The sequence below is a fragment of the Bacillus rossius genome, chromosome 5, assembly GCF_032445375.1.
Source record: "Bacillus rossius redtenbacheri isolate Brsri chromosome 5, Brsri_v3, whole genome shotgun sequence".
In the NCBI taxonomy this organism is placed as follows: Eukaryota; Metazoa; Arthropoda; class Insecta; order Phasmatodea; family Bacillidae; genus Bacillus; species Bacillus rossius.
In genome coordinates, this window is record NC_086333.1 from 4,130,791 (window position 1) to 4,151,940 (window position 21,150).

The 21,150-nt window shown below is 42.8% G+C and overlaps 1 protein-coding gene across 1 annotated transcript in view; it reads right to left on the reverse strand.

Moving 5' to 3' along the window:
* Window positions 1-2,693: 2,693 nt before the first annotated feature.
* Window positions 2,694-21,150, reverse strand: part of LOC134532207 (spidroin-2-like) — a 154,618-nt gene continuing 136,161 nt past the window's right edge. Inside the window, exons 3-7 of the mRNA XM_063368627.1 lie at window positions 6,785-7,027; window positions 6,128-6,742; window positions 4,914-5,018; window positions 3,414-3,623; window positions 2,694-2,822 (exon numbers count right to left, since the gene is read on the reverse strand). Coding sequence (XP_063224697.1) covers window positions 2,694-2,822; window positions 3,414-3,623; window positions 4,914-5,018; window positions 6,128-6,742; window positions 6,785-7,027 — 1,302 coding nt within the window. The remainder of the gene's footprint in view (window positions 2,823-3,413; window positions 3,624-4,913; window positions 5,019-6,127; window positions 6,743-6,784; window positions 7,028-21,150) is intronic.

Consider the following 21,150-nt stretch of genomic DNA (forward strand, 5'->3'; position numbering starts at 1 on the left):
GAAGCCATTAAGTTTTGCTATTGTAAGGAACTAAGTAGAGTAAGAAAAAAATATAGATCCTGACAGTTTATAGCGTCGCCATATTTGTTTCAATTTTCAATACCCTTTTTGTATATTACAATTTAAACTGCAGAAAAAAAATCATGTTTCATAGCCACACAAATAGTGAGTGTGTGTCATTTCTCTATGTCCACGAGGTCTCGCCGCGACAATTTTCTCCTTGGAGCGAACCCGTCCGCTTAATTAAATAAACAGCTTTTATCGTTGAATGATTTCATGATTTATTTAATGAAAATATGCTCTCATAAAAAAATTAGTTGGATAGACATTCAATAGGTGTCTTTCTCTCACTCTCTCTCTCTGAAATGTATGTAGCTTGCTCGCGGGTCAGTAATGCAGACAATCTTTACATTCTAGCTCAAGACGGAAAAAAACAGTAAATGTGGTTTACAAAGACATTTTATGAAGTGTCTTCCCGTCATTACATTTGAAAGTAGAAACATATTTACTCAATATTTAGGTAGTAACATATTTTTATTGCAAAGACTGAAATAGAGGTGAGAAAAATTATCATTTGTGAACATAAGAAAACTACTACAACTGTATCAACTGTTATGTTATAATGTTTAAATTTCTAAATGGTGCAAGATAATACAAAATTCCATGCGGAAAAAGTCGTAGGCAACATATACGTATAGTTATAGGTGTGGGGCTATGCATGCTGATTTTTCATATACTGCATGGATGCGAACATGTAAGAATAATCTATCTATCTTACTATAATAAAACAGTACTTTTTCTGTCTGTCTGTACGCGATTTTGATGAAATTTTGTGTGTGAGTTCACGGGGATTTGAGGATGGTTTAGATTCACAATTGGATATTTTATCTCGATTCTGAGTTAAGAAGAACTAAAAATACACGCTTTAAAAGCAAAAAAAACTAAGCATTGTTGATAATTAGCCTCCATGACAACGGGCTTTTGCATTGTTGTTGCCTTCTGCGTAACCATGGGAAAGGTTTTTGGTAACGGCAGTGGCGTGCCCAAGAGGAGGGGTATGTATAATGAGAAGATACAAAATGTCCAGCGTAGAAATACTTACCGCCATATCCATATCTCACATAAAGTACATTTGGGCAGGACAATGCCTGTCGGGTCCGCTAGAAAGATATATAGAGAGATAGAGATATAAATAGAAAGATAGAGAGAGTTATAGAGATATACATAGAGAGATAGAGAATTAGATAGATAAAGAGAGATGCTTAGTATACGTTTAAAAAAATACAAAAAAAAATGATTGAGGCATTGCAACGCATGCCGGGCATTATCTAGTTTTTATATAATTTTGAACTCGGTTCCAAGAAAAATAACAGCGCGATTACTCTGTACACGTGATTATGCATACTACTGCTATCTTCATATCTCTTTGGCCAAATACCTGTTCTCTGCCCTGTTGGCGTAAGAAACGTTTGACAAAATATTTCCATGAAAATGTTGTATTAAATATCGGCATTGAACTTTTTATCTCATCGCGTCCAAAGTAGTTTCAATTCAAACGTTCGCTATAACTGTTATTGATAGTCACTAAATTTAAACGAATGCTAGTCAGGAAACAACTGTTGCTAGAAGCGCGGGCGGAGTGGTTGCCATAGTTACCAGTGTCCGGTATTTAGCTCTGTAGCTATGTTGTTTCTTGTTTGTGTGTGTTTTCGATAAATAATGGATGCTTTATTTATCAAACATTATAGAATTTAAGTTTATAATTTTTATATTATACTAAGTATTGGCTTCAAAATTATAAAACATTTAATAAATACATACTTAACAATAAGTTCCTTATTAAAATAAAAGGGAAACTATCATTTATTAGTTTTGTGTATAAAACATAATTTTTTTAGTGACTTAATGTTTCATTTCTATACTTTTAAAGTCGGGGTTTCAAGTTGTTATTTTTAAATATTAAATGATACATAGACCTTGTAAAAACACTTCTCGAATGAGGTAACGACGGCTAGTTGAAATTGAAGATGAAAGCCGAAACGTTTTAAAAAAAATGCAATGGTAATATTAAATCTTATAGGAATGTAAGAACACAGAAGAAGAAAAATAGACTTTCCGGTGAAAGTTAATGTGTTAAATAAATTTAGAAATCGGAATTCAAAAAGATTGAGAACATCGCTTCAAAATGTTAAGTGATAGTTAAAAAAATTAATATGTTAAACACCATGATTATGTACTTAGTTTGATTCGCAAGCGATTGGTCAGTGAAACAGAGAAAGAATGTGCCTATCGGAAATAGTGTATAAACAGGTTTTCTTGCACAATTTATTTCTTATGGAACTATGGCTTGGTGGCCACTCACTTATGGCTTACCAATCGTGAGGAATCGACCATGTAGGGACATTTCCGCCGGTCGTGGTTTAAGATCAGGACCTCTGTGGTCATTTTTGATGCCACTACATTAGCCATCTTGGAATCCAGAATTTCTGAAAATCTGTAATTATTTAGATAGAAATTCAGTAAAAATTATAAGCCCTACTGTGTTGACCAACGCTAAATAAACCACCCAAAACAGTGGTTGAGCCTTCAGATTTATTAACATATTACGGTGAACAGACAAATATCTTACAGCTGTGTACAGTTATTAAATTACTCCTTTACAACATGTTCTAACCTACACCCTATTGGTCCTTTCAATTTACAATACTAGGCCTCTGGATCTTAACGCCTGGTACGTGTTTTAAATGGTCCGTCCCCACCTTCAACTTGGAGTTCTCCCGGGCGCCCGGGGCGAAGGGTTGCGTGGCGGCTGTTTCTTCATGCTGAGACGTCGCCAGATCCTCGGTCCCACACTGGTCTCAGCACGATGACCAATCAGCGAACGCCCTCACTTGCGCCGCCGCTAACGGTGACACCCCGGAGCTGTGGTGGTGTCCGGTTTCAGCTGTGAAGCCCAGGCTGCTCCTGTACACCCGGGGTCGGCCTTCGTCTCCCCAGCGGCGCTTCCCGACGATAACTAACCAGCAACAGCCACTATGGGGTTCCGCCACCATCCGTTCCCCGCGACCTTCGGCCTCCACTTCCCAGAGACACCTCGCCCGCCACTACCTGGCCGCCACTACCTGCCCGCCACTACCTGGCCGCCACTACCTGCCCGCCACTACCTGGCCCGCTCTACCTGCCCGCCACTACCTGCCCGCCACTACCTGGCCGCCACTACCTGGCCCGCCACTACCTGGCCGCCACTACCTGGCCGCCACTACCTGGCCCGCCACTACCTGGCCCGCCACTACCTGGCCCACCACTACCTGGCCCGCCACTACCTGGCCCGCCACTACCTGGCCCGCCACTACCTGGCCCGCCACTACCTGGCCCGCCACTACCTGGCCCGCCACTACCTGGCCCGCCACTACCTGGCCCGCCACCGCCTGGCCCGCCACCGCCTGGCCCGCCACCGCCTGGCCCGCCACCGCCTGGCCCGCCACCGCCTGGCCCGCCACCGCCTGGTCCGCCACCGCCTGGTCCGCCACCGCCTGGCCCGCCACCGCCTGGCCCGCCACCGCCTGGCCCGCCACCGCCTGGCCCGCCACCGCCTGGCCCGCCACCGCCTGGCCCGCCACTACCTGGCCCGCCACTACCTGGCCCGCCACTACCTGGCCCGCCACTACCTGGCCCGCCACTACCTGGCCCGCCACTACCTGGCCCGCCACTACCTGGCCCGCCACTACCTGGCCCGCCACTACCTGGCCCGCCACTACCTGGCCCGCCACTACCTGGCCCGCCACTACCTGGCCCGCCACTACCTGGCCCGCCACTACCTGCCCCGCCACTACCTGCCCCGCCACTACCTGCCCCGCCACTACCTGGCCCGCCACTACCTGGCCCGCCACTACCTGGCCCGCCACTACCTGGAACGCCACTACCTGGCCCGCCACTACCTGGCCCGCCACTACCTGGCCCGCCACTACCTGGCCCGCCACTACCTGCCCCGCCATTACCTGGCCCGCCACTACCTGGCCCGCCACTACCTGGCCCGCCACTACCTGGCCCGCCACTACCTGCCCCGCCACAACCTGGCCCGCCACTACCTGGCCCGCCACTACCTGGCCCGCCACTACCTGGCCCGCCACAACCTGGCCCGCCACTACCTGGCCCGCCACTACCTGGCCCGCCACTACCTTGCCCGCCACTACCTGGCCCGCCACTACCTGGCCCGCCACTACCTGGCCCGCCACTACCTGGCCCGCCACTACCTGGCCCGCCACTACCTGGCCCGCCACTACCTGGCCCGCCACTACCTGGCCCGCCACTACCTTGCCCGCCACTACCTGGCCCGCCACTACCTGGCCCGCCACTACCTTGCCCGCCACTACCTGGCCCGCCACCACCTGGCCCGCCACCGCCTTGCCCGCCACCGCCTGGCCCGCCACCGCCTGGCCCGCCACCGCCTGGCCCGCCACCGCCTGGCCCGCCACCGCCTGGCCCGCCACCGCCTGGCCCGCCACCGCCTGGCCCGCCACCGCCTGGCCCGCCACCGCCTGGTCCGCCACCGCCTGGCCCGCCACCGCCTGGCCCGCCACCGCCTGGCCCGCCACCGCCTGGCCCGCCACCGCCTGGCCCGCCACCGCCTGGCCCGCCACCGCCTGGCCCGCCACTACCTGGCCCGCCACTACCTGGCCCGCCACTACCTGGCCCGCCACTACCTGGCCCGCCACTACCTGGCCCGCCACTACCTGCCCCGCCACTACCTGGGCCGCCACTACCTGCCCCGCCACTACCTGGGCCGCCACTACCTGGCCCGCCACTACCTGGCCCGCCACTACCTGGCCCGCCACTACCTGGCCCGCCACTACCTGGCCCGCCACTACCTGGCCCGCCACTACCTGCCCCGCCACTACCTGGCCCGCCACTACCTGGCCCGCCACTACCTGCCCCGCCACAACCTGGCCCGCCACTACCTGGCCCGCCACTACCTGGCCCGCCACTACCTGCCCCGCCACTACCTGCCCCGCCACTACCTGGCCCGCCACTACCTGGCCCGCCACTACCTGGCCCGCCACTACCTGGCCCGCCACTACCTGGCCCGCCACCGCCTGGCCCGCCACCACCTGGCCCGCCACCGCCTGGCCCGCCACCGCCTGGCCCGCCACCGCCTGGCCCGCCACCGCCTGGCCCGCCACCGCCTGGCCCGCCACCGCCTGGCCCGCCACCGCCTGGCCCGCCACCGCCTGGCCCGCCACCGCCTGGCCCGCCACCGCCTGGCCCGCCACCGCCTGGCCCGCCACCGCCTGGCCCGCCACCGCCTGGCCCGCCACCGCCTGGCCCGCCACCGCCTGGCCCGCCACCGCCTGGCCCGCCACCGCCTGGCCCGCCACCACCTGGCCCGCCACTACCTGGCCCGCCACTACCTGGCCCGCCACTACCTGGCCCGCCACTACCTGCCCCGCCACTACCTGGCCCGCCACTACCTGCCCCGCCACTACCTGCCCCGCCACTACCTGCCCCGCCACTACCTGCCCCGCCACTACCTGCCCCGCCACTACCTGGCCCGCCACTACCTGGCCCGCCACTACCTGGCCCGCCACTACCTGGCCCGCCACTACCTGGCCCGCCACTACCTGGCCCGCCACTACCTGGCCCGCCACTACCTGGCCCGCCACTACCTGCCCCGCCACTACCTGGCCCGCCACTACCTGCCCCGCCACTACCTGCCCCGCCACTACCTGCCCCGCCACTACCTGCCCCGCCACTACCTGCCCCGCCACTACCTGGCCCGCCACTACCTGGCCCGCCACTACCTGGCCCGCCACTACCTGGCCCGCCACTACCTGGCCCGCCACTACCTGGCCCGCCACTACCTTGCCCGCCACTACCTTGCCCGCCACTACCTGGCCCGCCACTACCTGGCCCGCCACTACCTGCCCCGCCACTACCTGGCCGCCACTACCTGGCCCGCCAGTACCTTGCCCGCCACTACCTGGCCCGCCACTACCTGGCCCGCCACTACCTGGCCCGCCACTACCTGGCCCGCCACTACCTGGCCCGCCACTACCTTGCCCGCCACTACCTGGAACGCCACTACCTGGCCCGCCACTACCTGGCCCGCCACTACCTGGCCCGCCACTACCTGGCCCGCCACTACCTGCCCCGCCACTACCTGCCCCGCCACTACCTGGCCCGCCACCGCCTGGCCCGCCACCGCCTGGCCCGCCACCGCCTGGCCCGCCACCGACTGGCCCGCCACCGACTGGCCCGCCACCGACTGGCCCGCCACCGACTGGCCCGCCACCGACTGGCCCGCCACCGACTGGCCCGCCACCGCCTGGCCCGCCACCGCCTGGCCCGCCACCGCCTGGCCCGCCTCCGCCTGGCCCGCCACCGCCTGGCCCGCCACCGCCTGGCCCGCCACCGCCTGGCCCGCCACCGCCTGGCCCGCCACCGCCTGGCCCGCCACCGCCTGGCCCGCCACCGCCTGGCCCGCCACCGCCTGGCCCGCCACCGACTGGCCCGCCACCGACTGGCCCGCCACCGCCTGGCCCGCCACCGCCTGGCCCGCCACCGCCTGGCCCGCCACCGCCTGGCCCGCCACCGCCTGGCCCGCCACCGCCTGGCCCGCCACCGCCTGGCCCGCCACCGCCTGGCCCGCCACCGCCTGGCCCGCCACCGCCTGGCCCGCCACCGCCTGGCCCGCCACCGCCTGGCCCGCCACCGCCTGGCCCGCCACCGCCTGGCCCGCCACCGCCTGGCCCGCCACCGCCTAGCCCGCCACCGCCTGGCCCGCCACCGCCTGGCCCGCCACCGCCTGGCCCGCCACCGCCTGGCCCGCCACCGCCTGGCCCTGCACCGCCTGGCCCGGCACCGCCTGGCCTGGCACCGCCTGGCCCGGCACCGCCTGGCCCGCCACCGCCTGGCCCGCCACCGCCTGGCCCGGCACCGCCTGGCCCGGCACCGCCTGGCCCGCCACTACCTGGCCCGCCACTACCTGGCCCGCCACTACCTGCCCCGCCTCTACCTGGGCCGCCGCTACCTGGGCCGCTCGGACTTGTCCGTTTCAATTATAACATTTATCAAGAAATTATCTTATTTAAATAATTATTTATTCGATCAATTTCTGCCCTTGGTTTGGTCCTTGCGGAATTAAAAATTATAATGTCACGTAAAAAATATATTTTAAAAAAATGGCGAAAAAATCATAAAAGAGGCTTAAATTCCTCATCCAACAGCCACCAATAAGCAGTCAATGATATATTAAACGGTATTTTGTTTTCATTAATCGATACAAGGAGCACTAGTCCACGAAATACACAAATAATATGCTATAGTGCATTGTTGCTATAGTAGTTGAATTTTTTCTGCTAGAAGGCAGTACTATTTATTACCGCGTAGTCCGCTATCTTGTCGTAAGTAGAAGCCACCGTCTTGAAAATCCATAGTTATTAAGCAAGGAATTTTGAGAAAGTTCCTAAATGCATCAAAAATATTTATTAAAATAATTATGACTGATTCAATCGATATCCGTCCTAGGTTTGATCCCTGGACGAAGCAAAAAAAGTGACATGTAGGTAAAAAAGTTATTCAATAAAATATAGCAAAAAATCCTAAAATCAGCGTAGGTATGTTCCCAGTAAGCCAGCCTCCAGTAAGCTGATGATGGCATTCTGACCACCATATTGTAGGTTCATAATAATGAACCTAGAAATTGAGAAGAATTTCTAATAATTTATCAAAAAATCACTTCTTAAAATAATGATGTTTCAATCATTTATCCTTCCTTGGTTGGGTTCTCGATCAGTAATAGGAGTAACTAGAGGATAAAATAAATTTTCCCATAACCTTTCATGGAGTTAATTAATCATTCTCTCTACGGAAAACAGCTATATACAAGAAACCTGTTTACGTATTAAATATTTTGTAGCTGTACCTAGCATGAAAAACTAATTTTTCGATACTTGGAATAGCTTCCAACCTGGTCTTGTACAATGTTAGGTGTTTAGACCAGGCATCTACGAGTAACGAGGTAAATCATGGACTGACCTAAGTCTTTTTAAAACCACGTTCGAAAAAAATAAAGCACATTTGGAAGCCCATTTAAAAGAGTAAAGACATTAGGAATCACATTTATAAAAGTAAGCACAGTCGGAAACACAACAAACGAAAAGGAAGCACATTTGGAAATACAATTGAAAAGAAAACACAATCCGATGAATAATCAACGAATAAAGCACAATTGGAAGCATAATTTAAAAAAAGCACAACCAGAGGAACAATCAGCGAAAAGGAATCACAATCGGATGCACAGCAAACGATGAAGAAGCACAATTGGAAGCACATTCGTCCAAAAAGGAAGCACATTCTAGAAAAGGAAGCACAATCATCGAAAAGGAAATTAAATTGGAAAAATTATCAAAAAAGGAAGCATAATCGGAAGCACATTCATCGAAAAAGGAATAACTTTCATGGAAATTTATGAAAATTGTCAAAAAAAAAGGAAGCACATTTAAGAAATGAAGCAAATACGACAATAAAGGAAGCACGTTTGGAAGCAACTTTTAGATAAGTAAGCACATTCGAAAAAAAGAAGCACATTAACTTAAAGAAAATTAAGCTCATTTTGAAGCTAAATCAGTACAAAGAAAACAAATTTGGAATCATTTTTAGCGAAAAGAAAGCACAACCGGAACCACAAAAAAAGGAAGCACAATTTGAAGGACATTGAAAAAAGGATTCACATTTAACGAATAGGACACACATTTGTTTGAAAATCCAACTTGTTCGGATACGATCTTATCCAACGGATACGATATCATCGTAGGTATACGATCTCTCTACAGGGCAACGATCTCGTTAGAGGGATACTATCTAGTCACAGTAATACGATATTATCATTTAGATATAATAATACTGGCTTGACTAATTACATTTAACGGAAATAATTTACATTTTCACGAACATTCAACTCAGTCGCATGCGATTGCCAATTTATGGTAGGCTACAATGCTTCCTTTGCAGTCTTTGGCTACAAAATCCATTGGTTCCAACATTCTTTGGCTCCAGCTCCCTTAGCCCTAACTGCTTCAGAAACATTTGGCTATAAGGTGACTTGGCTAGGAAACTACGAGATTATGAGGCTACATGACTATAAGACTACAAGATACAAGTTTACGTGGCTATGATGATAATAGTCTACAAGGTTGCAACTGGCTACAATAGTTCCATTCAGCAGCGAGAGTTAATTTATCTCACGCAACATTTTCCAAGAAGTTCCGATTCTTGCAACAGTTAGCGTCTCATACTGTGTTGTACAGGCAGTCGCTCTTTCTAGTGTGATGCGGGATACTCATTCACGATCGCAAGAGAAGAAGGGCTTCACTAGACATCAAGGAAAAGGTAATTCGTCTTACATGTCAAAGTTTCTCCTTTGTATCAAGCCATAGTAATAGTCCATTGAGTGAATCTCTTAGTTTGTCATGATGTACAGACACATGCTCTTGCATGTGGAATGCGGGATGCTCACTCTCGATCGCAAGAGAAGGTGGGCTTACTAGACGCCAAGGAGAATAAATTAGGTTCGCCTTGTTGATAGTGATTCTCAGCCATCTTAAGGCAGAAAAACATTACTGATAAATTATTTTGTTTGATTTCCACCTGATAATATTATTGTAAGTGCAGTTTTATTAACATAATTTCACTAATGAAATATAACTTTGAATAACATTTCTTTCTCATTAAGTAAAAAAAAATCATGTGATTTTTTCTCAGAAACAACCAGAACTACTCGGAGAACATCAACCAATTTCTCGCCAGGAATAACAAGGAGCACATAGGGAAAACCAACAGAAGCATTGCCATGAATGACAAGATGAAATTGGAGAACCGAACAAAATATTGGCAGGAATAAACAGGAGCAGATGGAGAAAACGAACAGAATATTGTGATAAATAATCATGAGCACCCGATTAAAACCGTCAAAATATTGGCAGGAATAATCAGGAGCACATAGGAAAAACTAATTTATGATGTCCTTAATAAAACTTAGTGCATTACAAGAAAAAAAAAATTAAAAATAACTAATAATTATGGTTTGTGCTGGAACACTGGAGATGTTGTTTAAGTACTATTTTTTATTTACTTTCTGTGCTTCAATGATATTGATTTAGGAAATCGGGCGTTTATATTCTCGGTGTGCTTCTGATTATTCCTGCCAATATTTCGGTGGTTTTCTTTGTGTTTTCCTAATTATTCATCTCTATATTTTGTTGGTTTTCTCCATGTTCTTCTGGCCATCGATGGCAACGCTTTTGTTGGTTTTCGCCATGTGCTCCTGGTTATGCCCGGCGAGACTTATGATGATGTTCTCCGAGTGGTTCTGGTTGTTTCTGAGAAATCAATCTCTTCAGGAATTTTTTTTTTAACTCAATGGGACAAGCAATGTTATTCAGAGTTTTATTTGATAAGTCAATTTCTGTTTATAAATCCGTACATTCAAAAACTTTATCAGGTGGAATTGAAACAAATAATCATTACTCAATCATTTAATATGCCTTTAGATGGCTGAGAATCACTATCAGCATATCGAACTTCCTTTCCTTGGTGTCTATGCAAGCCCACCTTCTCTTGCGATTGTGAGTGAGCATCCCGTATCCCACATGAAAGAGCGACTGCCTGTTCACACAGCATGTGGCGTTAATTGTTGCAAAAATCGGGACTACTTGCAACAAGTTATTTGCATGAGATAAATTAACTCACGCTCCTGAATGGAGCTATTGTAGGCAGTTGCAGCATTGTATACTTGTATCCTCGTAGACTTGTAGCCTCGTAGTTCTGTAGTTCTGTAGACGCGAAGTCTCGTAGCTTCATAGCCAAGTCACTTTGTAGCTGAAGCAATTAGGTTTAAGACAGCTTGAGACGAATAATGTTGGAGCCAATGACTTTTGGAAAAAAAATGTTTAAGTCTTTGTACTGTACCATAAATTAACGATTGCATCTTGCTGAGTTGAATGTTTATGAAAATCTACATTTGTTTCGTCAAATCTACAAACTTGGTCTGGTATTATTGTATCCTACAGATGATATCGTATCCCTGTGGCTAGATAGTATCACTGTGACGAGTGCGATACCCTTTGGTTGGATTGTATTCCTGCGATGATATCGTATACCACCGATAATATCGTACCTCAACATGTTGAATTGCCATTCAAATGGTGCTTCTGTTTTATATGTGCTTCCATATGTGCTTCTTTTCTTGTTTGTGCATCCAAATTTGTTTTCTTTTTATTGAATGTACTTCCTTTTTGTCGAATGTGCTTTCTTTCATGTTTTGCTTTAAAATGTGCTCCCTTTTTATCAAATGTGCTTACTTTATAAAGGTGATCTACATTTTTTTTATTGTGCTTCCGATTATGATTACTTTTCTTTAATTGTGAGTCCGTTTGTGCTTCATTTTTGCTAATTGTGCTTCATATTGTGCTTCTTTTTTGTGCTTACAATTGTGATTCCTTTTTTTATTGTGTTTACGATTGAGGTTCCTTTACGTTGATTTTGCTTCCAATTGTGCCTTATTTACGTTCATTGTGCTTTGGATTGTGTTTCCTTTAAAATTGTGATTTAAAATTTTGGTTTCCTTTTCATTGATATAACTCTTTTTTTAATTTGCCCCCAAAATTTGCTTCCTTTTCGTTTTTTGGGCTTCCGATTAGGATTTATTTTGGAATTGTGCTTTCAAATGAGCGCCTTTTTAAATGTTTAACAACAAGACTGTAGTCAGTCCATGACTGAACTCGTGGTTCGGAAATACCTGGTTTAAACGTCTAACATTGTACTGGTCCTGGTTAGTAGGTATTCCATCGATCGAAAAATTTGTTTCCATGGTAGGCACAGCGACAACGTATTTATATCTTTGGAGAGGTATCTTGCATAGAGTCGTTTTTCGTAGAGAGAATAATTAATTAACTTAACGAAAGGCAATGCAAAAATGATTTTAAAATTTATCTTAGGTTCTAGTTACTCTTATTACTAGTCAAGAATCGAACAAAGAAAGGATATGGATCGCATCAACAATTATTTAGATAAATGACTTTTTGATGATATTTTGGAATTTTTTCCTAATATATAGGTTAATTATTATTTAAAAATATAGCTGTCAGAATGTCATTATCGGCTTACTGGGAAAATAAGCTGCATTTAGGATTTTTAGCTATATTTTTATATATATAATTTTTTTTTTACCTACATGACCCTTATTTTGCTTCGTCCTGGGATAAAATCGAGGACGGATATCGATTGACTCAGTCACCATTATTTTAGTAAGTTTTTTTTGGTGCATGTAGGAAATTTCTCCTAATTTCTTGCCTGATAAATATGGATATTTAATATAGCGGCCACGAATGCCGACAAGATCGTGGACTACATTTTAGTTAATACTATGTAGGTAACACACCTCAAAGTAGTAAGAAAGTTATTATAACTAAAATAACTTAGTTGTATACAACAGATTTAGATAAATGAAAAAAAAATTATCATGAAAAATTAAGACTTTGGTCTTTCAATAAAACAAAATAGAGATGTCATTACATTTATCAAATCAGGAATATTTGCTTGTAAAGTTCAGTTAATAAGTACCTTACAAAGAAGATAAATTGAATTTAAAATCTTTATTTCATATCATTATTACGTGTTTGTAATATACGTTGACAATGCCATTTACAAGATCTTAATCACGTACCTTGGACTGATACTACAACACAAGTACACTGAATAATTATACATAAATATCATTGGTTGCTATTGATGTTAGGATGTAACAAGATTGATAAGAGTAAGTCTTTGTTTTAGGTATTAAATATAAACAGTATTAAATTAAAATTTACACGTTATTTTTGTTCATATTCATAATTATATCCGTAGAATATGCTGATCTGTTATAATTACCTCAGCTAAAATACTCAGTGGCTTTGCAAAGGACCACTGGCAAATATGTAATTTTCCTAGCTAATATTTCAATAAAAATTATTATCAGTTTACTTTAGTATCTAAATCATTCAACATAATGATTTTCGTGGACGAAATTAACATTAAATAATAGGCATTAAAATTCTGTCAAGTTTATCAGTTTTATTAGGCACAGAAAGGTAAAAATGGTACTGTTGGGATCCTGTGGTGCATGATCCGCCTTAGTCCGTAGTTTACCGATAAATATGATAATGGTAGTCTTCTAGTGCCAGGACTCCTTTCGCGATGAGGTATTCGCAGCTACCGGCATGGGTGATGAACTTCCTTCTAGTTGGGTCGTGTCGAAGTGTGCGTGCTGCAGGAACCAGGGTTCGACCCGATCATGCTGTCCCGAAGTCCGTTGTGCTGACGTCTCCGTGGGTAGAATCACATCCTTCCTTTGTGGGTGATACTGACGAGGGTTCTTCTCGGTAGATCTCGTGGAGTAACTTCGTGGAATGGCTAAGCACTGCTGTTTGTGTAGTTCATATATTTCGTTTTATATCATGATTTTGTTTGATACCTCTTCATATAGCTATGTAGAAACTTCGACGATTTGTTAATATAAGTAATCTTCCAGTATTTTACATAAATTGATAAATCTTCCGACGAGAATAAAGAACTTAATTAAATATTATTTATTTCAGATTATAAATGCTTCATTATTAATGTTATCATAATAAACTTATATTGTTAATAACAGAAAACAAATTTAAACTTCAATATAATTTTTAACTTCAAAAAATAATTCCTGTTCTCTTTCTTTTTTGACGTGACAACGTCTAATAAATCGATGAACGCCGGCTGCACGCACGAAAACGTGTCCCACTACGGATGTCCCACTACGGATGTGTTCTGTTTGCTCATTGTACGCATGCGTGGCATCTCTCTTCCACTCGATTGGAACAACCATCGATTTGACTTTTCAATCATATTTTCGTCGTTTGAATTATTAATATTATGTAATTTAACGATCGTCCACCGATTTTCAGCACAATCGGTACGGTTATTTAAAAGTAATGTTGAAAATTCAAATACGTTTTGAACCAACAATGGTGTTTTACAGTTACACAAAATAATTCAAATTACACCCGGGATCTTTTGCACAATGTTTTAAAAAATATTGTAACACATTATAAATAAGTTTGGTGTATTTGGGATGCGTATTTGTTATAAAGTCGTGTTAATGTTATACCCCTACCGTGAACAAAGTTTTTATAAATATATATATTTGACATTTGAACCTATGGCATCGTGGGCGTGTGGTTAGCGTACCTAACTTTTATACTAAAGGTTATCGGTTACAAACCCCGGCAGCTGCGAAACTTTTTTTTGTACTTGTAAAAATAAATATGGCGCACGCAACAAATAATAAATATATTTGAATTAATGAATGCAAATAAAAGTAAATTTATTAATTCAATTGCACATTTCATTTCACTCCTTTGTATCCATACAAAATAGTGATAATTCAATAAAAATAATTGAATTTTATTTATAAAAGTATGCAGAGGTAGATTTTATCTTGCAAAAGATTGAAAAATTAAAAAAAAAAATTCTTCCTCAAAGAATATAATATTTTTAATGCCTAAATGGTTTTGTTGCAAAAACCTATTATGGCTCAGTCTCAGGCCAAATATGATATTTCCTTTTCTTCTGGATCAATCATTTAATCAATGTTTTGTTATGACATTGTCACGTTAAACTATCGTCCGTAAACCGACTTTACAGACAAACTATTTTTTTTTATTTTAAAACCAAACTCCGTGCCTAGAGAAAGTTATCTCAGCAAAGCAATTATTGAAAATAATACTATTGCATAGAGAACAAAAGTTTAAATTGACATGTGACTTAAATCAAATTATGACAGTTAAATTAGCATTCAAGTTGAAATATAATAATTCTATGAGGCTGCAGTATTTACCTCTATAACTAATTCACTCTAGCGGATATTAATTAAACTACTATGGTGGAAATGCACTCCAGCATATTATGTTAGTAGGCCTACTACGTGACACTAGCGCTTCTTGTATCGATTACTGAAAACAAGATGGTGGGCATGATATCATCAGCTGATTATTGGTGGCTGGTGGATGAGAAATTTAGGCCTCTTTTCACAGTTTTTATTCCATTTTTTTTACCTGACAATAATATTATAGAATCGACCAATGATTAAAACCAAGGGCAGAAATCAATCGAATAAATATTTAATAATATAAGAATTTTTTTGATGATTTATGTAATTGTTCCCGAAATTCTATCAAAATAATTGCAGATTTTCAAAAATGTTGTATTTTAAGATGGTGAATGTAGTGGCGTCAAAAATGACCATCTAGGTCTTGATCATAAACCACGACCGGCGGAAACGCCCAAACATAGCCGATTTTTCACCATTGGAAAGCCACAACTGAATAGCCACCAAGCAAGAGTCACATAAGAAATACGTTGTGCCAGAAATCCTAATTATACACTACAGTAGTGTAAAATAGTTTGTCCAAACCCTGGGTTCTGGGTGTGGTGCTGTGGTGCCAACCGCCATCATGAATTGTGATGCCATGGCGGGAATCTTTGATGACCTTGACTTTTGATCTTAACCTTGACCCTGGCGGCCATATTAGATCCGCCATTTTGTTTTCTCGAACTTTCCACGATTTTGTTTTCTCCTAATTTCAGAAATGTTTGTTATGACATCACCGTTGCAATTGTCGTTACGGCCACCATCTTGAAAATACATATTTTTTATTCCAGAATTTAGGAAAAAAATATTTTTTTTTTAATAAATTAATCATATATTATTAAAAACTATTTTTCAAATGCACTTGCATCATGGAGCTCGGACCCTGTGAGAGCAAAAAAAATTGGTGACCAATCTTTCCCCCAAGGTGGTTGCTGGCAGACTCAACCCCCCACCCCACTTTGAAAATTGCATATATGAACGTCAACCCCCCTCCCCTTACTCACTCAAATACCACCTTCACCACCACCATAATTTATTTTCTGGGAAATTCTTCCCCCTCTAACTCTTACCCACTCTATTAATTTTTATTTTTTTGTAATTTATTTCCTCTCCTACTCCCTTACCCATCTCTAAAAACAATTTTTTTTACTTGCAATAAACGTGCACCACTAATCACAACTTTTTTATTTCTCCAAGAAATTGTCATCCCACCCCTCCTCCTCTCCTTTCCGGAATTCCCACACCTACCCCCTACCCACTCACTCTCATTTTAAGCTATAAATACCGACGCAATGGCCCAGCAGCCATCAGTTACCCGCAGTTCCTCGCACGCACCAGTCGTCTATTCGGGAGGCAATGAAGGTAAACATTTCGGATTATGTCATCACAGTCGCCCTCTTATATACATCTGCGGGAGACCACCATCTTGTTTTCGCCTGCTAGAGTGCGCTATCACCATGTTAGTTTAATTTTTATCCACTAGAGTATAGTAATAATTTATTATTACTGTGGTGCCCACCAGCTTAAAATTTGGACGTCATCTGCGAAATTCATAATTATTTAGCTATAAATTCGGGAAAAATTTAAAAATTCATAAAAAAATCTGCAATTAATATATTGATTCGCTCTACCTCTTTCCCTAGTTCGATTCCCGGATGATGAAAAAAAAATAATTTTATGAAAAAATAACAATATAAATAAATAATTTTCAAAAATCTAATATTAGATTAGGTTTCTTATAAACCAGACTCCTAAAAGTCGATAAGACTGCCATCTTAAAATTCTGTAATAATTTACCTAGAAAGTCAAGAAAATTAAAATAATCATTAAAAAATTACTCATTAATTAAATAGTTTATTCGTTCGATAACCCTCCTTGTCTCAATTTCTGTACAATGCAAAAAATAATAAAATATAACATCAATGTAACATAAAAGTGACGTGTTCGAAAAAAAACACAGCAAGTTCTTTTAAAAATATATATTTTATTGCATAATTTATATTCTACTACAGGAACACTTGCTAAAGTTAGCAGTCTTATAAACATTAAGTTAAGCATTAACTTGACTTGATTAATTTTTAGCTATAATCGATTTACTGAAGGCATAGACCAGCCAGATCCTTTGTCTACATATACTTTTTCTTCCCGACAGAGTTTTTCGATACTATGTTTAACAGACTGCTTCACATCATCGCAATTGTAAATGGGAGTATTGACTGCCTTGTAGGCACACTTCTTCACTCGATCCTGGAATGGATATGGTTTATCATATACACAGTCCAAACACAATTTATATTTCGAAGGTCCGTATGTAGCTACTACATCAGTCAGCTGATTGATAATGTTCTGCCTGATATCGTCAAGAAAAGTAAAAATGTCCTTCGAATCACTAAACGTATTAATGCTTTCAACATTCCACAAATTGCAGAGTTCGCCAATTGTAAGCCGTTATAATTTACCTGTAATGCACCGAGCACACTCTGAGGATTATAATCATGTCCAATAGTCATCGCAATCGATTGCTGAACACCTGGTTTGTGCTCGTACGCTCACGAGATTCCAAACTAAAGTGAGGAGGCGACATTTCTTCGGGTAGTTCATCAGCAGGCACACGGACTTCACCTTTACAGTTTTCCGCATGCCGTCTCAAATTGTCAATACGCGTAAATAAACATGACACTTATCACAGCGGAACTTCATACGAGATGGATTCTTCATACATTTACTCCGCTCATGTCTTTGTGCATCGTGAACAAATGCAAACGACATAAACGACATATCGCAGTAGCTGCAAGGATTCTAATCGACGTTGACGATGCTTTCAGACCCTAACCTGATACTGATGTTGCTGCAGTTGTACCAATTCCCAGTGTACTTTTAAGCGAATGAATTAATCGCTGTTTTAGTGAAACTTTTACTTTCTGACACGCAGCAGGTTCTTTTAATGTCTTGAAGTGTCTTTTCAAAGTATAATTTCTACCAAATTGCTTGAAACACTTTTAACAGGTCAAAATTTTGCGCGATAGATTCTTAGCATACTCTCTTTTCTCATGTCGCCGAGCATTACTGTTGTTTGAGAAAATCCGGTCGCAGTAACGGCATCGATGCTCGTTAGTTGTTGTCGAATCACCAGGAATTGAAGTCTTCATCGAGTTCTCAAGAACAGCGGACTTATACACCAGACTATTCAAACAAGACAAAACTCACTGCACTACGTCCAGAGCTAGACTGGGGGTCCTGTGGTTATGGACCTTACTTAAATAATCACAACCAGTCGAATAATTTGCTAGTCAAAACCAGAACCATTTACTATAATACATGAGTCAAAACAACATTAAAAAAGGTAGCACTGAAGCACACAAGATAGCAAATTATAAAAAATGGGCACGAAATAAACGTACTTACATCTTTCAACGCGAAACTAATCATGCAACAAAGTTTACGTTTAAATTAATTTAATTCATGCGGACTATCAAACCAATGCCACATAATAATATTCTATTGGTCAAACTATCCTCAAAAACTGACAGTCTTTTAAATCGCAATAGTCATAGAAGGACTATTATTTGAAAACCCGCATCATTTTAGTATTTGACCTTAAAAAAACAGTTTCAAACGTACTATATACGTGTTAACTCGACGAAACAGATATGCTAAAGTTGTATATACTCCATGAACACTTTAGGCACCAACAGATTTATGAAACGTACGTAAATATTATATATAATATTATAATTATAAGTTGTATCAAAAACAACTTTATTTTTTAATAAATTTTAATATTTAATATTATTATTATAAATAAAATCATTAACATTTAGTTTTTATTGTTTAAACACTGCATTACTTAAACCATGTTTCTTTAATGTATAAATTTTCAACACTTTGCGAAACAAGTAGAAGTTCTAGCATATTCACCAATAATTCGGATTGTCTCTCGATTTACAATATGTCTCGCGTGCTACTGCTTCCATCTTTAAAAAATATGTTATTATTTTTTTTAATCTCCGAGTCCATGTCACTATCACAGTCTCAAAGTCATTATCATTGTAGCTATCACCAATATTATAATGAGATGTATCAATATAATTCATTTCATTATATCGTTTCCATATATCTGTTGTCAGAGATTTACCATAATTTTGATCTTGAGAGTTCCGCATTATTCTATAATTTTTTCAAGTTCATTGCTAGCTACATTCACATTTTCTGTAAAAGCCAGGGTGTTCAGTATTGTTATCACATCCTAAAACACAACATCGCAAACACAATTAATTCAGCTAATTATAAAGGAGAAAAAAAACAAAGTGTAGTTTATTGAGCACAAGAGGCTTTAATTGTATACCATGTAATGTTCCCCAAGTGAGGTGGTATACTACCATTTCCACAAACACGTCCATCATGTAAATGAAATTTTTCACACTAGAAACAAAAATACCTTCACGATTCTTATAACTACCACACTTAGTATTTTATAGAAAGGGCTCTTTTTCCCAAGATATTTTAACCATAATCTCTGTAAAAACTTATATATCCCCATCTTTATAACAAAGTAAAAGCTGGTCAGAGGAGGTAGCACACACAGCAAGTGCCAGTCATCCATAGGGTAAGGACAATTCGTTCGATACCTACCTGAATCATTGAATCAACTATGTATTTTTCTTGCCTCGTGTAGAATAATAAGTTCCAAAACTCGTGACGTTAAAAGTATTCACAAACGACAAATCAAAGTATATATATATCTGTGGAGTGTGTGTGTGTTCGATAATGGAAAATTTCCATTTTATTGCATGTAGATGAAAGAAAATGACTATAGATGAAGGAATATTGTCGAATTGTTGTGAAATATGGAAAAAGTAAGAATAATTGAGTGCAGATGGTGGAAAATGAGTGTCGAGTTAAGTTCGGTGGTGGAAAACGAGTGTCGAATTGAGTTCCGATGATGGAAAATGTGTGTCATAGGAGTCATTTATGGAAAATGAGTGTAGAATTGAATTCGAAGATGGTAAATGAATGTCGAATTGAATGTCGATGATAGAGTATTTGCATTTTATTGCATGTTTATTATTGAAAGATTGAAAATGAGTGTTGAATCAAGTGTCCAAGCAAGATAAGCGTAGAATTACTTGCATCCAACACGGTTATGTAAAGCTAGATTCTAAAGGTTCAATGGTTCATAGACTCATGGTCCTATATAAATGTAAACTGTGCAAAATATGTTCAATGTCAGACCCATCCAACTAGCAGTCAGTATGCAGTTTTATGTCCGAAGGCAAAGAAATGATTGTTTGTTAGTTTACTTATTTAAGTGGTCTGTGTGCTGAGTTTAGCCGAGTAGACAGATGTATGTAAGTTCGTAACTAAATGTAAAATGGACTTGTGTTTATGGATATGTTGGTGGCCTACTGTATGTGCATAAATCGAATGCTAGTGGCCTGTTAATATTTTGAGTTATTTACGAATATCTTTATCTAAGTGTGCTATGACAAGCATAAAAATGTCTAGTACAGTGTAGATCAGCTAGTTTTACTTGTATGCATTTAAGTCTGGAATATAAATATTTATTTGTATCCGATGGCAGCGACGTCGACTTAATCGCTGATCCCATAGTGTCGGAGTCAACTGCTGCAGAGATCTTGGAGGAAGGTATAGCATCGTCACCGGGGCCCCTGACGACGGAGGTGATGATGACGAAGTAGATCTCGTTGACAGCGATGAGGGCAGCTCCAGAGATTCCAATGGTAACGAGGCTACCAACTTCAGAGATCCTGATGATGGCTGCATCTACTGTCTCTTCACTGCAAGAGACTTCAATATGTGCATTATCAACAACAGAAGTGACCTTGATATCTGTAACTACACCTAATTTGATAAATAAAACATTTTGTAAGCAATTTCCAGCTTCTGTATCAGTTGTGTCTACTTCCGATTCTTTGAAATCCAGTACAGATGTTCTGTCAATGTCGACTGGGAAATCTCCAGCTCATGCAAAATTCGGGACTTCGTCGCCTACAACAGCAGTGTATATTGAAAGTACATACTAAACTTTAATTCAGTATGACATACCATGATTGACATGATTAATATGCTTGATAACTCAAAATTATACTGGTAATGAAATTTACTTCACATTTCTACCAGGCCATTTTTTTTAGACTCTCTTCTTCCTCTGTTTTTACTTTCTTAATAATCAGATTTTCTAATTA